At 37.9% G+C, this 20,612-nt stretch overlaps 1 protein-coding gene across 3 annotated transcripts in view; it reads left to right on the top strand.

The window, feature by feature from the left end:
* MAGI3 (membrane associated guanylate kinase, WW and PDZ domain containing 3) overlaps positions 1 to 20,612 on the top strand; it is a 293,182-nt gene that overhangs the window by 262,566 nt on the left and 10,004 nt on the right. The window contains exons 17-21 of one of the 3 annotated variants that reach the window (XM_063814730.1): positions 9,623 to 9,725; positions 10,499 to 10,625; positions 11,206 to 11,349; positions 19,094 to 19,232; positions 20,081 to 20,199. In XM_063814730.1, the coding sequence (XP_063670800.1) occupies positions 9,623 to 9,725; positions 10,499 to 10,625; positions 11,206 to 11,349; positions 19,094 to 19,232; positions 20,081 to 20,190 (623 nt within the window). In that variant the 3' untranslated portion in view covers positions 20,191 to 20,199. The remainder of the gene's footprint in view (positions 1 to 9,622; positions 9,726 to 10,498; positions 10,626 to 11,205; positions 11,350 to 19,093; positions 19,233 to 20,080; positions 20,200 to 20,612) is intronic. The other 2 variants (XM_024347856.3, XM_024347852.2) reach the window with 2 other exon arrangements.

Here is a 20,612-nt window from a genome sequence, read left to right on the forward strand (position 1 = left end):
TCTTAAAATACAGTCACATTTTATATGTTAAATCACATTTCACACACTTTTTTATTATGCTCTAGGTTTTTTTTAAACTATGAAAACATTCAGAATCTCTTATTTTTCTTAGGAAAAAACAGAAAATCTTCCTTCTGTCCATAAAGATCTCATTCATGGAGTTTGTAAGCCTTCCAGGTTCTCATAAAATTCAGTATAAAATCTATCAACTGCATTAACGAGTCAAATGAATGTTTATAACTCTAAAGCTATTTTCAGAAACCACACATTCAGATGAATACCTTAGGGCAGCAGAGCTTCCCATCTGATACTTCTCCCCTTCTCTCCATCAGCCATTCCCCATTGACAGGTAAAAGACAGTTACCTAGAAAATGAACAACTCTTGGTCCCTCCATCCTTTTTTCCCCCTTTGCTAGATGCTGTTTAATATTTGTGCCTATGTTGCCAAGGATATGGTAAGGCAAGTGTCATATTTCATAAAAGACTTCCAAACTGTAGCCAGGACTTGAGACTGTTCTCTATCATATGGCATTCCCCACAACACTACCGCCTCTTCCTCTGCCATGGTATCTTGTTTTTAAATATGGAACATAAATTTACTATATCTGGTAGTTCCTGCTTACTGTAAAAAAAAACTTAAATTATATAATTTTTCAAAATTAATTTCAAATTTTTTGTCAGGCCTTGTTAATTTTAAGAGTGAACATGACTTACCAAAGGCTACCAAGCACTCCTGTTGGAATTGATTCTGGCAGTGTTGCAATACTTTTGTTTTGTTTTCAATTGATTTATCTGTTTATTCCCATTTGTCTCCATTTTCCATTCTCATTTCTCTCACTGCTCCCATTGGCAAGCATTCTAGTATGTTTTATGTACTGCATTTTATTTGTACATCTTTTAAAATACATTTTTTGTTGTGTGTTGGCATTTATTTTTGAGTCATGTAAATGTTATAGATTTTACACTGGATTTTTCTCAGAACCATGTTGTTGTTGTTTTCTTTTAATGCCATTTTACTGTTCTAAGATCCAATCCAGTATTCCTCGTGACATTTAGCTGTTGTCTTTTTTTTTCTTTTTAATTGGGATAGAATTCATATACTATAAAATTAATCATTCTAAAATATACAATTCGGCCTGGCGCCGTGGCTCATGCCTGTAATCCCAGCACTTTGGGAGGCCAAGGCAGGCGGATCAACTGAGGTCGGGAGTTCAAGACCAACCTGACCAACATGGAGAAACCCCACCTCTACTAAAAATACAAAATTAGCCAGGCGTGATGGCGCGTGCCTGTAATCCCAGCTACTCGGGAGGCTGAGGCAGGAGAATCACTTGAACCCGGGAGGCAGAGGTTGCTGTGAGCTGAGATTGCACCATTGCACTCCAGCCTGGGCAACAAGAGCGAAACTCCATCTCAAAAACAGAAATAAATAAATATATATATATATACACACACACACATATACACACATATATATATGCATTTCAGTGGTTTTTAGTATATTCACAGGGTTTTGCAATCATTACCACTAGTTCCACATTTTATTGCTCCAGAAAGAAACTTCATACCCATTAGAAATCACTTCCCATTCTCTCGAAACCCCCATCCCTAGGCAACCACTTATCCACTTTCTGTCTCTGTGGATTTGCTGGGTATTTCATATAAATAGAATCATACAATATGTGGCCTTTTGTGTCTGGCTTCTTTCATCTGGCAAAATGTTTTCAAGGTACGTCCTAGTTGTAGCATGCATCAGTACTGCATTCCTTTTTATGACTAATGAACAATATTTCATTATGCATACATATATTTTTCTTACCTATTAATCATTTGATAGACATTTCAGTTGTTTCTACTACTGTGAATAATGCCACTACAAACGCTGTTTTATAGGTTTTTGTGTTGTTTTATGATTTCATTTTTCTTGGTCGTATACCTAGGAGTGGAATTGTTGGGTCGCATGGTAACTATGTTTAGCTTTTTGAAGAACTTCAAAACTGTTTTCCACAGCAGCTGTACCCTTTTATATTCCCACCAGCAATGTATGAGGCTTCCATTTCCCCATATCCTTGCCAACATTTATTTTCTGTTTCAGGGGTTTGTTTTCTAGCCATTCTAGTGGGTATGAAATGGTATTTCATTGTGGTTTTGATTGGCATTTTGCTGATGAGTAATGATGTTGAACATCTTTTTCATGTGCTTATTGACTATTTGTAAATCTTCTTTACATAGAGAAATGTCTATTTAAATCCTTTGCCATTTATAACTCAGTTATTTGTCTTTTTTATTGTTGAATTGTTTTCTGAATACTAGACCTTTATCAGATACATGGTTTGCAAGTATTTTTCTCCCATTCTCCATTTGTCTTTTTACTTTCTTGATACTATCCTTTGATGCACAACGTTTTAATGCTGAAGAAATCTAATTCCTCTATTTGCAGGGGCGGTGCTTGTGCTTTGGTATCATAGCATCATATGCTTTTAAGATTTATCTGCATTGCTGGGTGAACATAATTGATTGCTTTTAACTGCTTGACCGTTTTCCATGAGTATTTACCACAAATAACCTGTCCACTTCCCTATAGACAGTCACATTGCCTACAACACTACAGTATTACAAACAATTCTGTAATACACATCTTCACATATCTATGTTACAAAACAGTGTGAGAAGCCAGGCGTTGGTGGCACATGCTTGTAGTCCCAGCTACACAGGAGGATCACTTCAGCCCAGAAGTTTAGGCCAGCCTAGATAACATAGCAAGACCTTATCTCTTAAAAAATAAAAAAACAGTATGAGAATTTCTGGGAGTGAAATTACTTGATCAGAGGGTATACATGTATTTGATTTAATATTGTCAGATTGTTGCATCCATCTACTCCCACCAGCAAAACATTGAGGATTCTGATACTTTACTTCCCCACCAGTACTTTGTATTATCAGCTTTTGAATTTGCTAGCCTAAAGCATGAAGGTGTTGCCTTATTATTTAATTTGCATTTCTCTGATTGCCCATGAATTTCAGCATCTCTTCATATGCTTGAGTTTTTTTCTTGTGGGATTTCTGTGTTGTTGATATTTATTGGATACTCATGAATTATATGGACTTCAGTAGTACAGTTTTGTTTTAGAGACTATAAATATCTATCTTTTTCTGCCATCTGTATGTTCTTTGACCATGGTACCCTTTATTATACAGAAATTCTTAATTTAGATGTAATCAAATTTGTCACTTTTTACCTACAGCTTAAACTCTTGAGGTTTTATTTAAGATAAGTCATTTTTTCCCCACATCACAGAGATTTTTCTTTTATATGATCTAATACCAGATTTGTAATTTTGATTTTTGTACTTAGGTCTTTAATCCATCTGGAGCCTACCTTTGTATGTAGTTTTAGGAGGGATGTAGTTTTATTTTTTATTCTTAAGACGAGCCAGATTTCCCAACACCAGCTATTAGACAGCACTTCTTTGCCTTATTTATTTGTGATGCCATCTCTCCTATATATCAACTTCCCCTTTAAACATGAGTCTCCAAGTCCTCTATTCTGTTCTATTAGTTTATTTGTTCTTGGGCTGATGATATGTGTGTGTGTGTATTTTTTATTTTTTTATCTGTAAGTTTGTGATACATCCTAATATATCTGCTTATTAGGGAAAACCTATCTGTCTCCCTGTTTCTCAAAATTGACTACATATTCATGGAACTTTTCTATATAAAATTTTAGAACAAATTATTAAGCTCCTCCAAAAAAAATCAAAGTGCAGTTTTTTGGGGATATATTGTGTATACGCGTATATAAATATATATGTGTGTATGTATATATATTTTGGGGGTGGAGAATATCTTTACATATTAAGTCATCTCACCAAAGATCATGGACTGTATTTCCCATTATTCAGCTCATCTTTTATGTCCTTTAATAGAGTTTTAGAGTTCTAGTATGTTCTCTCATAGGGTTCTTATTTACTCTTGGTAAGGTGAGTCTCAATAGATTATAATGTTTATTGCTGTAGTTTAACTGTGGATTTTGTTTTTATCTTTTGAAAATACACTTTCTTTTAAGTGTATTATTATAGGCATACCTTGGAGATACTGCAGGTTCAGTTATAGGCCACTGCCATTAGGTAGTGAATATTGCAATAAAGTGAATCACATGAACTTTTTGGTTTTCTAGTGCATATAGAAGTTATATTTACACTATACTGTAGTCTCTTAAGTGTGCAATAGCAGTATGTCTTAAAAAACAATATATATACCTTAATGAAAGTATACTTTATTGCTAAGAAATGCTAATGATCATCTGGGCCTTTAGTAAGTCTTAATCTTTATGCTGATGGAGGGTCTTGCCTCGATGTTGATGGTTGCTGACTGATTTGGGTGGTAGTTCCTGAAGGTTGAGGTGGCTGTAGCAATTTCTTAAAATAAGACAATAAAGTCTGCCACATTGACTCTTTCTTTCACTAAAGATCTCTCTGTAGCATGTGATGCTGTTTGATAGCATTTTACCCACAGTAAAACTTCTTTCAAAATTGGACTTTGTCCTCTCAAACTTTGCCACTACTTTATCAACTAAGGTTATGTACTATTCTAAATCCTTTGTGGTCATTTCAACAGTGTTCACGGCATCTTCACCAGGAGTAGATTCCATCTCAAGAAGCCACTTCTTTGCTCATCCGTAGGAAGCAAATCCTCACCTGTTCAAGTTTTGTCATGAGATTACAGCAATTCAGTCCCAACTTCAGGCTCTACTTCTAATTCTGTTCCTTGCTGTTTCTACCACATCTGCAGTTACTTCCTCCACTGAAGTCTTGAACCTCTCAAAGTCATCCATGGGAACTAGAATCAAATTATTCCAAATTCCCGTTAATGTTGATATTTTTTACCTCTTCCCCATGAATCACGAATGTTCTTAATGTCGTCTAGAAACCTTTCCAGGTTTTCAGTTTGCTTTGCCTAGACCCATAGAAAAATCACTATCTGTGGCAGCTATAGACTTACCAAATATATTTCTTAAAATACTAAGACTTGAAAGTCAAAATTACTCCTTGATCCATGGGCTACAGAATGGATGTTGTATTGGAACTCATGAAAACAACATTTATCTCCTTGTATTTCTCCAGCAGAGCTCATGAGTGGTTAGGTGCTTTGTCAGTAAGCAGTAATATTTTGAAAGGAATCTTTTTTTCTGAGCAGTAGGTCTCAACAGTGGGATTAAATTATTCAGTAAATCATGCTGTAAACAGATGTGCTGTCATCCAGGCTTTATTGTTCCATTTTTAGAGCATAGGCAGAGTAGATTTAGCATAATTCTTAAGGGCCCTAAGATTTTTGGAGTGTAAATGAGCACATGAATTTACCAGCTGCATTAGCCCCTAGCAAGAGAGTCAGCTGCCTTTGAAGCTTTGAAGCCAGGCATTGACTTCTCCTTTCTAGCTATGAAAGTCCTAGATGGCATCTTCTTCTAATAAGAGGCTGTTTTGTCTACCTTGAAAATCTGTTGTTTAGTGTAGCCACCTTCACCAATGATATTAGTTGAATCTTCTGGAAAAGTTGCTGCAGCTTCTGTATCAGCACTTGCTGCTTCACCTTGCAGTTTTATATTATAGAGATGACTTCTTTCCTTAAACCTCATGAACCAGCTTCTTCTAGCTTCACACTTTTCTTCTGCAGCTTCCTCAGCTCTCAGAATGGAAGAAAGTTAGGGCCTTGCTCTGGATTAGGCTTTGGCTTATGGAAATACTGTGGCTGGTTTGATCTTCTATCCAGACCACTAAAACTTTCTCCATATCCAGCAATAAGGATGTTTCATTTTCTTGTCACTCATTTGTTCACTGGAGTAATATTTACAATTTTCTTCAAGAACTTTTCTTTTGCATTCACAACTTGGCTAACTGGTACAAGAGGCCTAGCTTTCAGCCTGTCTCAGGTCTCAACAAGCCTTCCTCACTAAGCTTAATCAAGTCTAGCTTTTGATGTAAAGTGAGAGATATGCAACTCTTTCTTTCACTTGAATACATAGAGGTCATTGTAGGGTTATTAATTGGCATGATCAATATTGTGCATCTCAGGGAATAGAGGGGCCTGAGGAGAGGGAGAAAGATGAGGAAAGGCTAGTTGATGGAGCAGTCAGCACACACATATTTATCGATTATGTTTGCCATTTTATATGGGTGTGATTTGTGGCACCCAAAAACAATTAGAGACAAGTAACTTGAAATTGACATACCCAGTAAGCAAAGGTGGAAGACCTGGGAATTTCCAGTGGGTACAAGAATATAAATATCAAAGATCACTGACCACAGGTCACCATAACAGATATAATAATAATGAAAAAGTTAGAAATATTGGAAGAATTACCAAAATGTGACACAGAGACATGAAAGTGAGTACATGCTGTTGGAAAAATGGCACTAATAGACTCGCCCAATGCAGGGTTGCCATAAACCTTCAATTTATAAAAAATGCAATAAAATGAAGTGTACTAAAATAAGGCATACCTATACTTACAGACAGAAAGCCCAGCAAAAATGTAATTCTCATCAAAGGAGAGATATACTTAACCCATTGCTTTACTATTTTAAGAATTTTCAAATAAAATTCAGAGAGAAGATAGGCCTGTTTGACATTATGGAATAAATATTTGACTTTGTGAAGTAAAATAGCTTATAACAGAAAAAAAATGGAGAAGCCATGTAGCACGGGTTGAAGGACTAAAAATGAAAAGAACCCCAGTGATAGGAAGTTTTACTTAAATTTGATGAAGACAACAAAAAACATGTAACTTTAAAAGTAAGCACCAATTTGTGGTACATTTTGCCTGGAACTGAAATGTCTCATCTGGAATGGAAGGTAGAGGAAAACTTGAAATTGATCAGATTACTTCTATTGTCCTGCTCTGATGTTATACACTCATTACAATAGCCAAGCTAGTAACGCCGATAAATTATCTCTCTTGACCACATGCAAAGGTACAAGTATCTCCCAGTCATCTCATTGGCAAATGGAATTTTCCCCATCATTTTCCATCTCCTTAATAGTAACCATGAATTTACAGTGACCGAAGAGAATCCAACTCTATACTGGGCAGTAAAGTTTAGAGACAGGTAACTTGAAATTGACATACCCAGGAAGCAAATGTGGAAGAACTTCTGGAAATTTCTAGTGAGTACAGGAATATCGAGATAACTGAGATGTGATTCTTGCAATCAAGGAGTTCAGAGTCTAGTAGGAGAGACAGGTGTTCTGCCAGCTCTGACACAATGTGGGAAATGCTGTGAGAACATTGTGATCACAGTGTGCTTAAGGGGCCAGGTAGGATTTCACAGAGGAGGTGACAATTTGAACATGAGGTGAAATGGAAAGCCAGGAGTGCCCAGGTAACAAGTATCTTATGAGCAAGAAAACGTCACCATAGGTTGTTTTTGTTTGTTTGTTTGAGATAGAGTCTTGCTCTGTCGCCCAGGCTGGAGTGTAGTGGCATGATCTTGGCTCATTGCAACCTCCACCTCCTGGGTTCAAACGATTCTCCTGCTTCAGCCTCCCAAGTAGCTGGGACTACAGGCACAAGCCACCACACCCAACTAATTTTTGTATTTTTAGTAGAGACGGGGTTTCACCATGTTGGCCAGGCTGGTCTTGAACTCCTGACCTCAGGTGATCCGCCTGCCTTGGCTTCCTGAAGTGCTGGGATTACAGGCATGAGCCACCGCGCCCAGCCCACCATAGGTTTTTTACACAAGGCAGTGGCATGTTTCAACTTATGTGTTAAAACTGGAGTCTAAGGTGGCAAAGAGAGCAGTTAGGAGGTCAGTATAAGCAGCTTGTTAAAGTTACTCAGGAAAAATAAAATTCATGATAGCAATATAAAAGAGCAACAAATTTCCAGGTCTCCAAAAAAAAAAAAAAAAAGTTCATAGCCCACTCTACTCCCACCCTCCCTTTCTGGAATACTTGACCTTAAAGAGGAAACACAACCCTCTGGGTAAGTTCTGGTCCAGAGGTTGGTTCTGCATCTCCAGGTCTAGTACACATTGTTAAATCCATGTTCACACCCAAGCCCAGCAGCCAGAGGGCGTAGAAATCCTCAGGGGCCACCTGGCTTGGCCATATACCATTTCTTCCTCCTGCCACTTTCTACTCTCTGGCCTGTGTTTTTAGAGTACTCTCTAGCTTCTAGATACAAGAAACTTTTCAATAAAAATAAGCGATTTATCTGTGTTTTTAGTCTCACAGCACTTTGGAAAGTAACAACTTAACCCAAGCAATAAAATAGTGATGCATGTATTGTAGTAAAGCTTGAAGTTTCAGCTTTCTCAATGGAAACTGCTTCTTAATTATCTCTTATCTTTAACATGAGATTTTCACTATTGTATTCTAAGATTCAGGTTATATCAGCTTCCACATGTTTTTCTAACTTAAAGTATCCTCTACATTTAACATTTTTATAAAGCAAGGTAAAGATTTCAGCATATATGTTTAAAGAGAAATGCAACCCCAAGTGAGAGATATCATTTTGATGATGATGATGATGATGATGATGAAAATGATGATAGTTATAATAGAAACTGTTATATTGTGACTATTATATGCCAGGCACTATTCTAAGCATGTGTATTTATAAGCTCCTTTGATACTATAACCCAGTGAGATAACTGTATTTCCCCTTTTATAGGCAAGACAATTCAAAGCACAGAGAACGTAACAGATTTTCTCAAGAACACACAGCTAGTAAATGATGCGGTCAGGCTTAAACTCTGTCCATCTTGCTCAGAGTTCATGGTCTTAATCATTAAGCTGTGCTCCCTCTGATACTTTAAATATCCTATGCTTTTATATTTAAACATAATAAAATGTTCAAAAGTTTCAACTTCAAAAATATGAGTCTGCCAGCCTTAGGCATCTTGTTTAATTGTCGCCTCCTTGCCATCTAGTTCTAGGTGCAGGCAGTCACTATGCTTAGCTATGAAAGCTACCTTCAAGGAACAGCAGGGAGTCCAGAGCTGTTGGGAATGATACAAAACAAATGTAATGTTTTTCACCTATATTTGTGTTCTGAGAAAATGGAAGCAGTAGAATATTTATAAATATTTGTTAGCACTCAGGATTCTATAAGTTTGTCTTTGGTTCTCAGTAGCAGGCAAAATAACTGCTCCTATATTGAAGATGCAGGTTCAAAGGTGTGAGTGTGGTTTGCAGACTGGCCTCCGTGTTCCAGCATTCCTGAGACCCGGCTTTGTTATCTAGAATGGGTTACCAATTATTAGGTGTGTGCTCTGGAAGCCCATAGAATAGGCAACAGTATAGTTCCTGGAGCTCTGTCTTCTAGATAAATATTATGTTCATTTCTGAATTTTATGTTATATGGATGACTAAAACACAGGTGAAAATGGGGACATAATATGATTCCTGTTCTCCTGAGACATAAACGTTAATCAAAAGCCACAGGGAAAAAGATGTTAATGCGCCAGTTCCAGACAGCTGACAATAGCGCTGTTCATGCTAAAGCCACTAAAGTCAGTACAGCAATAGCCATCTGTTATTGTCTCACCTTCACAGATCCACTTGGCCTTCACATTTTTATGTACAAATTCTTATTTCTATTGTTTTCTCATTTGAACAGAGCATCATGGTCCACCATCAGGAACAAACTCAGCCAGGCAAAGCCCAGCCCTGCAGCACAGGCCCATGGGACAGTCACAGGCCAACCACATACCTGGGGACAGGTGGGGCTATTTTCAGGTTTTTGTTTTTGTTTTTTTCTTATTCTCTCCTTATTGCTCTGCTAATCATAACCCCACTCCCCATCATCCACCCCCATACAGTAATGCAGATGCCAGCTGTTGAGGTCAAAATGACAACTCTTGCCTGTTCCTCAAATACCGTCCCCATCACCTCCACCCATTCAGTACCTTCGTCCCTCTTCCAGCCTCCATCCCAGGCACAGCATAATTATCCAATCTTGCCTGACATGCGAGGATTAGAAAGAAATGACATAGCATCTGGCTCTGCTACTCTTGGTCCTCATAGTTTTCATAGGGAAGCTGCAGACCCATATGGATGGCTGTCTTATCAGACCACCTGAGCAGAGCAGGTTTTGTGTGTATTTCTGTCTTCTTTCATTGAAAATATTAGCCTAGATTTCCAGAAATCCAGCATCTTCACGGGCATTGGTGCTGCAGGAGAGCCATTTTTCACTGTGACAGGGTCAGCTTAACTGCCCTCTGGTGTAGTTATTTGATTGCAGTTTTCTTTGATATAAACTGCTCTGAGATGTCCTTTAAAAAATTGTGGATGTTGACAGACTTCAAAGTATGTTGGAATTAATGACCAGGTTTCTCCTAGCACCCCTCTGATTTTAGATATAGTCTGTCTTCGTAGTGGTTTGTCAGAGGGAAAATGGCAAGGTCGAGCTTTTAAAAGAAAAGAAATTAATCTGCCTTTAGACTGTTTTTCATTTTCTCAGTTCAGAGAGTGACTTGATTTCTCTCTCTTGTAGAAGTGCCCTAGAAGGTGAAATTGGAAAAGATGTCTCCACTTCTTACAGACATTCTTGGTCAGACCACAAGCACCTTGCACAGCCTGACACCGCAGTAATTTCAGTTGTAGGCAGTCGGCACAATCAGGTAAACAAACATTTCCCCAGATGGGGAGTGATATTTTGAGTTGCCATACCACTGGCATTGGTGAATTTTTATTGCAAATCAGTTTAGATAAATTTGTTTCCAAAACTAATAATTCTCGAAGACCTGCCATGTGTTTGGCATTCTGCTGGCATTCATAGGAGAATGTTAGGAGTGAAAGAAAAGTTTCCCCTACAGCAGGAGAGCTTTGAACCCTTGGTTAAGTACTTAGAAGTAAATAGTATTTTAGATAATCAAATTCAGGTTTTTTTGTTTGTTACTTGTTTGTTTCCAGGAAAATTAGTCAAACGCTACTTAAAGGAAGCACTTTCCAAAATTCTGTTCTCTGATTGTTCCATTGCACATTGACCAACTAGAAAAGACATGTAACCTTCAGATTAATTTAGGCTGCATTTATAAAAATTAAGTAGCCCTTTAACCAAAACCTACATTCCTTCTTTACAATATAGAAATGCACATTGAGAGTATAAATCATTTCTTCCAGCTATAGAAGTAATCTTTCTTCAAAATGTAAGTAAACAGTCCATGAGAACTTGCTTTTCTTATACTTCTTTCTCTCTAGAGCCTTGGTTGTTATCCAGTAGAGCTGGAGAGAGGCCCCCGGGGCTTTGGATTCAGCCTCCGAGGGGGGAAGGAGTACAACATGGGGCTGTTCATCCTTCGTCTTGCTGAAGATGGTCCTGCCATCAAAGATGGCAGAATTCATGTGAGTTGGTTTCTGTCTGTAACCTTAGGTTCAGGCTCTAGACTAGAAACTTCGAAAGATATTAATAATTGATTCAAAGGGAATGCAGGAACCTCCTAAATCTAAAAAGCAGGATTTGTCATCACTGGTAGCTAAAAAAGGCAAATTCTTGTCATTTTGCTTTTCTAACGCCCTGATGATTTCATTTCTTCTCTTCAGTGTGCTAAACCATATTGCAGTTATGCCAGTTTTGCCTTCTTGACCTTGGTCAATAAGAAAATTCATTTCTTATTCACATAGTCAACATCTGAGGGTAAACGAATTAATAAATACACTTTTCATCTTAATAAGAGTCTTGAGAAAGCGAGGATCAAATAGAATCTTTAACTTTTTCCAGGAGGCAATAGGCCCAGGATTTTTTTTCCCCACTCTTAGCTACTGGGAGAGGTAACTAGAGGCTGAAAAGTGTGGCTCTCAACATTTCTTATTGTTTGAAGGCCTAGAATTCACATCAGTAGTATTCCATCATAGATGTTCTCAACTCTGAAACACTGTGACTTCGTATAGGGAACTGCAGACCAAATTGTTTATAGATCTGCATAAGATAGTTTTTCCTTCTTCTCTGGATGTTAATTAAAGAGGAATCTTATATAGAAGACATTTGCTGCTGGGCACGATGGCTCACGCCTGTAATCCCAGCACTTTGGGAGGCCGAGGCTGGCAGATCGCCTGAGGTCGGGAGTTCGAGACCAGCCTGACCAACATGGAGAAACCCCGTCTCTACTAAAAATACAAAAATTAGCCGGGCCTGGTGGTGCATGCCTGTAATCCCAGCTACTTGGGAGGCTGAGGCAGGAGAATCGCTTGAACCTGGGAGGCAGAGGTCGCAGTGTGCCGAGATCACACCATTGCACTCTAGTCTGGGCAACAAGAGCAAAACTCCATTTAAAAAAAAAAAAAAAAAAGACATTTGCTGTCTTCAATTTAAAAAAAAAAAAAACTTAACTCACTGGCATTCAGTTAGGTGATACATTAAAAAATTTTAATTTCTAGACACCGTTCCCCCTACTACTCAAAAGAATTTTGGATTTCCTTTCCCTGCCACCAGTAGGCATCAGAGAAAAGGAACTTTTTTTTTTTTAATTTTAAACTAAGTAATTCAATTAGAAAGGCAAATGATCCTGGTAATTATTAGATGGTATATTCTAGTAATTATTAGAAAAGGTGCTTCTGGGTGATTGCAGTTTTGAATTTTTCATTTCACTCCCATTAGTCATTTCATAAACACATATTGAGTGTTTGCATTACCCAAAGCTTTATGCATGCTACTGAATGAGTTGGGAGAGTGACTCAAAACAAATAAGATATTATCCTCCCTCAAAATGACCAGACACATGCACAAGTTCAAAGGGGTGAATAGAGAAGATTTCACAGAATAGGTGGCATTGACAGGTGCGTAGGATTTCAATAGGGAGAAATTAAGGAGAGAAAACATTCCAGGCTGAATAAATGAGCAATGGCATAAAACTAAGGAAGTATAAGTCATGTACAGGGAACTTCAAATGGTTGAGTTTACTTAGATTTTATTTAGAAAATACGTAGATGAATAGAGGAAATGAGAATATAAAAGCAGATGGGTCACAGGCATAAAGGTCCTAGACAGTGGGAAGCCATGGGAGGCTTTTTAGCCAGGAATTTCCCCTCAGAGCAATCTGCTGATAAAAATCTGTTAGTGGTGTGCAGGATGGATGAAGGGAATCCAGGTAGCTGTAATTTATGCATACAGTGGTAGTGGTGGGAGTATAACTTGAATGGTAACGCTTTGGATGGAAGATAAGAGATGCATATAAGTTCAAATTTCAGTGAATAAAGGACCAGACTAGATGAACAACAAGTATCCTTTAAATGAGGGATGAAGGAAAAGGAAGAGTAAAGGATGACTCAGAAGCCTTGCCCCATCTGTACTATGAAAACCATCAGGGAGGCCAAGGGGAGAAAGGATATGGCAAAGACTGATGGTGTAGTAAGTTGGAGTCATGTTGAGGTGAAGGGAACAGCTAGTAGAGCAGGTGTAAATGTTTAGCAGGCAATTACTACTACTAGTGGTAGAAGCCCAGATTGCGACATTACTGAGAAGTGATTATTGAAACCTTTGTGGTAGATAAGATCACTAAGGAAGAATATTTAGAGAGTACTCAGCCAAGGGCAGAGCTCTGAGCAAGGCATGTAATTAGTGGACTAGATAAAATAAAGAAAATGGGAAGGCGCAGCATGAAGAGCCACAGAGCCAAAGCTGCAGAGTGTTTATGACAAAGAGGGACCGATGGCCAAATGCTTAGTACAGCTCGTCAAGAACTGCTGAATCTACTTTCTTATAGAGACAATTTCATATGGTGACAAGAACATGGGTTTGGAAATCAGACAGGACATTCTCCTGAGTTTCCTCATCTTCAAAATGCAGAACCATATGTAAAATACATGGTCCAAGTAAACTTCTTAAAGTCTTAATAAGAGCATCTTGAGACACTGTTTACAGAGGATGGCATATTTATTCCTGGTTTTCTTGGTCCTTTCCCCTCCCCTCCCCTCCTATCTTCTCTTCTCTCTCTCTCGTCTCTCTCTCTCTCTGTCTCTCTCTCTCACACACACACAACCTATTCAGTTACTTTACATCTGTGTTTCAATGCTTCTATTGTAAATAGTGTCACAAAAATCCAATTAAATGATAAATTAGGATATAATTGTTTTAAATGTTGGTTCCAAATATAACCCTCAGATCCACTAATCTCAGTAAACCAAAGGCAAACAGGCCTTAAAGCAGACAAAGTCTAGTTCTAAACATGTCATTCTCAGCCAGGAGTGGTGGGTGGCACATGCTTGTAATCCCAGCTACTTGGGAGGCTGAGGTGGGAGGGTTACTTGAGCCCAGGAGTTCAAGACCAGTCTGGGCAACACAGCAAAACATCCTCAGTTAAAAAACGACAACATGACATGCTTTATGAATGAGCAGAAACTTTAGAATCTAATGATGAAATCAGCTTTTATTTCAAGAATAAAGTCTGAAAACAAAAGCAAATGAGCAATTAACTGTTAGACCCCAGTGTGCTCTAACCTGTAAGAAAATGTCAGCTTTTCAGAGAAGTCACTTTTTGGGCTATTAAATTATCAAAATCTTGACTTGATACAGCTCATGAGGGCTTTGCATATAACTAGTGCTCAATAAAATGTTATTGATGACAACTTTCTCTGGTGGCCGCTGTCCAAATGATAAGAGTTTATCTCTAGCTGACACTCGCACCATGGAGCCACCTGAGTGCCCCTCTCTGCCTCCCCCGCTTGCCTCTCCTCTTCTCCCTTTATTAGGTTGACAGCTGTACTTTGTGTCCTATACCTATTATTCCATATCTCCAGCACCTGATACGGTGCCTTGAATATTCATATCAGGTGCTCCATAGATATTTGTTGAAAGAGTAAAATGTATGGATAATAATTCTAGATACTGAGAGAATTATTGTGTGTGTGTGTTTTTATTTTTAAGATCAGTTCCCAGCACTTATTACTGGGTGAACAGGACTGGGGATATATGAAGTAATTAGCAACAATCTTAGAGTCATTAAGAAAACAAGAAATGTTAATTTGTAACATAGATGGAAGGGTATTGAGAATCATTGAGAGGTTCTTCCTTTCGGTCTGGTTAAGATTTAGAGAGGAGGGAGAAAAAAAGTGTTCTGGGATAAGGAACTGAGAAATAGCTGAATGGAAAAGGTTCATATTAGGGAATAGTGTCAAACTTAAATATTTAACGTAGAACATAATCAGATTTAGAAAATATTAAGTGTTTGCTGTCTTTGAGGCAACATGTATTTTCCTACACAACATGCGTTTTTACTTATATTAGTCTCAAAAACTCTGAGATAGGTGACATTATCCCCACTTACAGATTTAAAACTGAGGCTCAAGGAGACTTAGTCACTTGCAGAGATCACTCAGCCTGTGCAGGCCACAGTGTGACCCAGGTATGACCCTAGTCCGTCGTCCTCGAAGATCGGTTCATGTGCTTTCCGCTATGTCAGGTCTTGGCTTGAGTCCAGTTTGGATTGGATTTCATTGATAGGCAGACAGTTTCTTAACAGGTTGTGAGATAATATAAGCCATGTGGTAGAAATATTTTGTCATTTTAATACATTTGTAGTGGATGTTGTTTTTAAAACGACAAGACTGCCTATAAAAAAATAGTGATTTGTTTAAAAAAGGGAACATTCTTTTTCCCTATTCTTCCTACTTCTTTTCTTTTGGTTCTCCTATTTTTTTTTCCTTTCTCTTTTCTTTCCTCTCTCTTCTCTATCCCCATAATTATTTTTCAATAATACAAAACTGAACTTGAATCTTTGTTCTATTTATCAAAAGATGTTTTCTCCAAATTATTTTTTATCACATTTTTAAAGTGACTTAAAATGTTAAAAGGATGTTTACTGGGTGAATTTACTCCTCTGAATTTCCCTCTCAGAAGAGTCTTTTTCATCTGTAGTTTTGTGTATGTAGGTCTCTGCAGAATTTCTCCCACTCTGAGGGCCTGTCTACCATAAATCTTAAAGCAATGGCTCCCCCTCCTTCCCCTCATTCAGTTTTAAAGTTAAACAGAAATGACACCTGGTGGCAAGTCTGTTCAATTACAAGTTTTTGTTGTTGTTGTTGTTTTTTGCAGTTTATTGCAGTAAAAGAATAAAAAGTGTTGTGGGTTGGAGAGCTTAAGCTAAAGAATGTGATTGAAATAAATTATAACCTCAAACATGTTTTACAAGATATGCCCAAAGCAGTGTCCAAATACTATCTACTTTAATTTTCTTTATCAGCAAGATTATATATCTAGTGCTAATTTCTTACCTACATTGCCTCATGAAAATGATTCTTCTTCCATCATTTATCAAGGGAAATCTAAGTATTGGCTTTTGTTTCACTTATATATTCTGGATAGTAAGGGGTTTCTAAATTATTCTCCATCCTGCTGTCTTACTTTGGTTTTATTAAGGTGTTTTCATCTTACATATTAAATCCATCAATCTTGTTTCTGATATTCTCCATTTGTTCAAGAGTAAGCCTCCCTTGTTTAAAATAAGTATGCAATAAGACCTTTAGTCTATTTCATAGTTGACTTGAATTTTTTTGCATTGTATAGAATGGAGTGCAGTCTACAGTTAAATCTTCATAATGATACACTTTAAAATAGCTTGAAAACTAATATTTGCACTTGGTATATAATCATGTTTTATCTTAAGTCCTCCCAGAATCCCACGAAGTAGGTACTAATATTATCCTCATTTAACAGATGAAAAAAATGAGACCACAACACTAGAAAGAGGTGGAGCACAAGATGTGAACCACAGCCTCCTGACCGCCTGTGCCATGCTGTATCTGTAGAAAGAGTTGGCCCACTGACCTTTGTTAAATATTGAGTCCTTCTGTTTTGTTACTTCTGGATTGGCTTATTATTATTTCTATTCTTTAGTCACCTTGCAGCTAGCTTCAACTCAAAGGAACTTCTGGATTGTTTTAGTAAGCGCTTACAAATATTTGAGTATTTGCTTTTTGGAATTTCAGTAATATGCCGTTGTTTAATTTTTCTGTTTTGAAGCCAGTATCCTTCATTTTACATGTCACCTTGAAATATATTTTTTCAATTTTTTTTAATAAGTTCAGTGGGGCACATGTACAGGTTTGTTACACAGGTATATTGCATGATTCTGAGGCTTAGAATATGAATGAGTTCCCATCTCCCAGGTAGTGGGCATAGTACCCAATAGGCAGTTTTTTAGCCCTTGACCCTCTCCTTCCCTCCCCTCATCTTGTATTCCCGTGTCTGTTGTTCTCATCTTTGTGTCCATGTGTACTCAGTGTTTAGCTCCCAATTACAATTGAGAACATGAGGTATTTGGTTTTCTGTTTCTGCGTTAGTTTGCTTAGGATAATGATGGCCTCCAGCTCCATCCATGTTGCTGTAAGGGGACATGATTTCGCTCTTTTTATGGCTGCATAGTATTCTATGGTGTGTATGTACCACATTTTCTTATCCAATGCAGCATTCATCAACATGTGTTTGCTTGAAATAGATTTAAAATCAGTACCATCATTATGTTTAATTAGGTCTGTTCCAAAGTTATACTTGACTTTTACATATTTTCCCTTTTTCTCTTAAAATAACTCAGACATTTCTAGTAAATCACAATGGTACTAAGGTATATCTTATTCTGATCACTAGTTTTATGTTTATTTTCCTGAGAAATGATTTTTTTTTTTTTTTTGAGATGGAGTTTCGCTCGCTGCCCAGACTGGAGTGCAGTGGTGCAATCTCGGCTCACTGCAACCTCCACCTCCCAGGTTCAAGTAATTCTCTTGCCTCAGCCTCCCAAGTAGCTGGGATTACAGGCATGCGCCACCACACCTGGCCAATTTTGTATTTTTAGTAGAGACAGGGTTTCTCCATGTTGGTCAGGCTGGTTTCGAACTCCCGACCTCAGGTGATCCGCCAGCCTCAGCCTCCCAGAGTGCTGGGATTACAGGTGTGAGCCACCATCCCTGGCCGAGAAATGGTTTTACACTAACATCCTAAGTTTATGCCAGTTACTGGTTTTAAATAAGTGTTCACATTAATCTATTCTCCAAGCTTAAGTTTTTAAGAATTTTAATCTATAAAGATGTCATTTATTCAAATACCTCATGTATGTACAGGACATAGCAGCAGTTCAAAGGAATGAGCAGTTCTCCCTGGAGGCCAGGAAAGACTTCAAAGATAAGAGCCCTCTGCCCAGGTTTTAGGAGATATATTTAAAATTCAGCTCAAGTTTGAAAGTACCCTTCACATTCGGACATAGCTCTGTAGTATCATTTGGATTGTTGTTTGTAAAATGTCTAACGTGTACCCAGTGCTCTCCTGCAAGAGTTGATAAGAGGACAGATGGCAGCAACAGGAAGAGACAATGTCCAGGTTTACTCACACATAAAAACCCTACACAGGAAGTGCCCAGGTTTACTTATGAAAATCCTACACAGGGCCGGGCGCGGTGGCTCACGCCTGTAATCCCAGCACTTTAGGAGGCCGAGGCGGGCAGATCACGAGGTCAGGAAATCGAGACCATCCTGGCTAACACGGTGAAACCCCATCTCTACTAAAAATACAAAAAATTAGCCGGGCGTGGTGGCAGGTGCCTGTAATCCCAACTACTCGGGAGGCTGAGGTAGTAGAATGGCGTGAACCCAGGAGGCGGAGCTTGCAGTGAGCCGAGGTCTCGCCACTGCACTCCAGCCTGGGTGACAGAGCAAGACTCCGTCTCAAAAAGCAAAACAAAACAAACAAACAAAAAATCCTACACAGGAAAGTTTTATATGGCTATTAAAGGTCTGGGCATCTTCAAATCAAGAACCAAATTCTAGAATTTAACATTCTAAATTTGATTTCTATAAATTTAGAAAATTCCAAATCTGATTCTAGAATTTGATTCTTGATTTCAAGATGTCCAGATCTTAGTTAGTAGCCACATAAAACTTTCCTGTGTAGGATTTTTGTGAGTAAACCTGAACATTGCCGCTTCCTGTTGTTTGTTGTCATCTGTCCTCTCATCAACTCTCACATGGCAGTACTGGGTACACGTTAGGTATTTTACAAACGAAAGAATCACTTAGCAAGGTTGAATGGCTCAAGAGCTGACAAAAGCAGAATTTACAAAGGATGCATAGTTTCATGTTGTTCCTGTGAATGTTCTCTGTCTAGGTTGGTGACCAGATTGTTGAAATCAATGGGGAACCTACACAAGGAATCACACATACTCGAGCAATTGAGCTCATTCAGGCTGGTGGAAATAAAGTTCTTCTTCTTTTGAGGCCAGGAACTGGCTTGATACCTGACCATGGTAAGTAAAGTAGCCCACTAGTAGCTGAAAAGTTGTATATTAGGGAGGGGACAGAAGAAAAAGGAATATATATTTGGAGAGGATAGATATTTTACTAGTTAATTCAGAGGTGAATGCTAGAACCATGAAAAGCTAGTTACATAGCAGAGTTATCATAAATAGTATTAGAAAACAAGTGACTTAGGCAGGACTTTCGTTGGAATGGAATGTATTTTAAATTTAATCAGAAAAAACATATAGTTGTTTTTGTAGAGAAATGTACCTATTAAAAAAGTGTGTTCGAGGCAAACAATTTAAATACCATAAAAAATGTTTTAAATCTTTTCAAAATATCCCAGCTTTTTCTCTTACTTAGCTAATTACACATTACCAACCAATATTTTTATTTCTGTAAAGCAAGATAAGTTTATATTATAATGAATGCACAGCATGAAAACTTAGGCTTTTCTGGTGACTCGGCAAAAACAAGTTGCTATCACCCTACCTGGAGACAGGGAGTTGGACCTGAGACCATTTCTGTCCTGTATTAATGTTAAACTTCCTGGGTTTCCATGGCATGTTTTGAAATATCATGGTATTTGAAAGTCACTGTTTTTTGAGTGCACTATTCTAGAAATAAAGGCAGTACCACACCCACGCAGTACTTGCCTCATCTAGCCCCCCACCCCCTGCCCTACCCCACCCCACCCCACCCCACTGCTTTTGAGGGATAAGTGTAGACATAACCTCCTACAGTACCCTTCCAGCTTATGATTCTCTGACTGTATTATCTTCCACCATCTGCTTGTAAATCATATGTTCCCAGTGACATCTTTGCTAACTGCACTGATTTTTTTTTTTTGACATAGTCCTAGGCTTTTTCTCTTCCCTCTTCAGGTTTGGCTCCTTCCGGTCTGTGCTCCTACGTGAAACCCGAGCAACATTAAGGCTTTCAGGGCTTTTCTTGGTCTTTCCTTAAAAAGACTTGGTAAATTTGCATGTCTTGTAAATCACTTTCTTCTTTTGTTTTCTTTTAAATTAAAAATGATGCTATTAAATACATCTATTTCTATCTTCTGCACTTTTCAGTCTTCTTTTGACATTAAATTTGACAGCTTAATGCAAGAGAATTATTACAAATGCCCATGAGCCTCATTCTGGTTACCACAGTTTGGTTTCCTTTATTAATTAGTGATTTTGCCATATCCTAAACTGTATCAATTCATAATAATTAGTGAGCTTCTTGGGCCACGTAATTTGGTTCAGCTTTATAACTTGTAAGTTCTAATTGGGCTTTACTAATAGAGAATTTACAGATCATATATTATCTCACTAATTATATGTAATTGGAAAAAATGAATATTATTTTATGTATATAAACAACCCATCCTTCATGTATGA

This window comes from Pan troglodytes, chromosome 1 (assembly GCF_028858775.2).
Source record: "Pan troglodytes isolate AG18354 chromosome 1, NHGRI_mPanTro3-v2.0_pri, whole genome shotgun sequence".
Lineage (NCBI taxonomy): Eukaryota > Metazoa > Chordata > Mammalia > Primates > Hominidae > Pan > Pan troglodytes.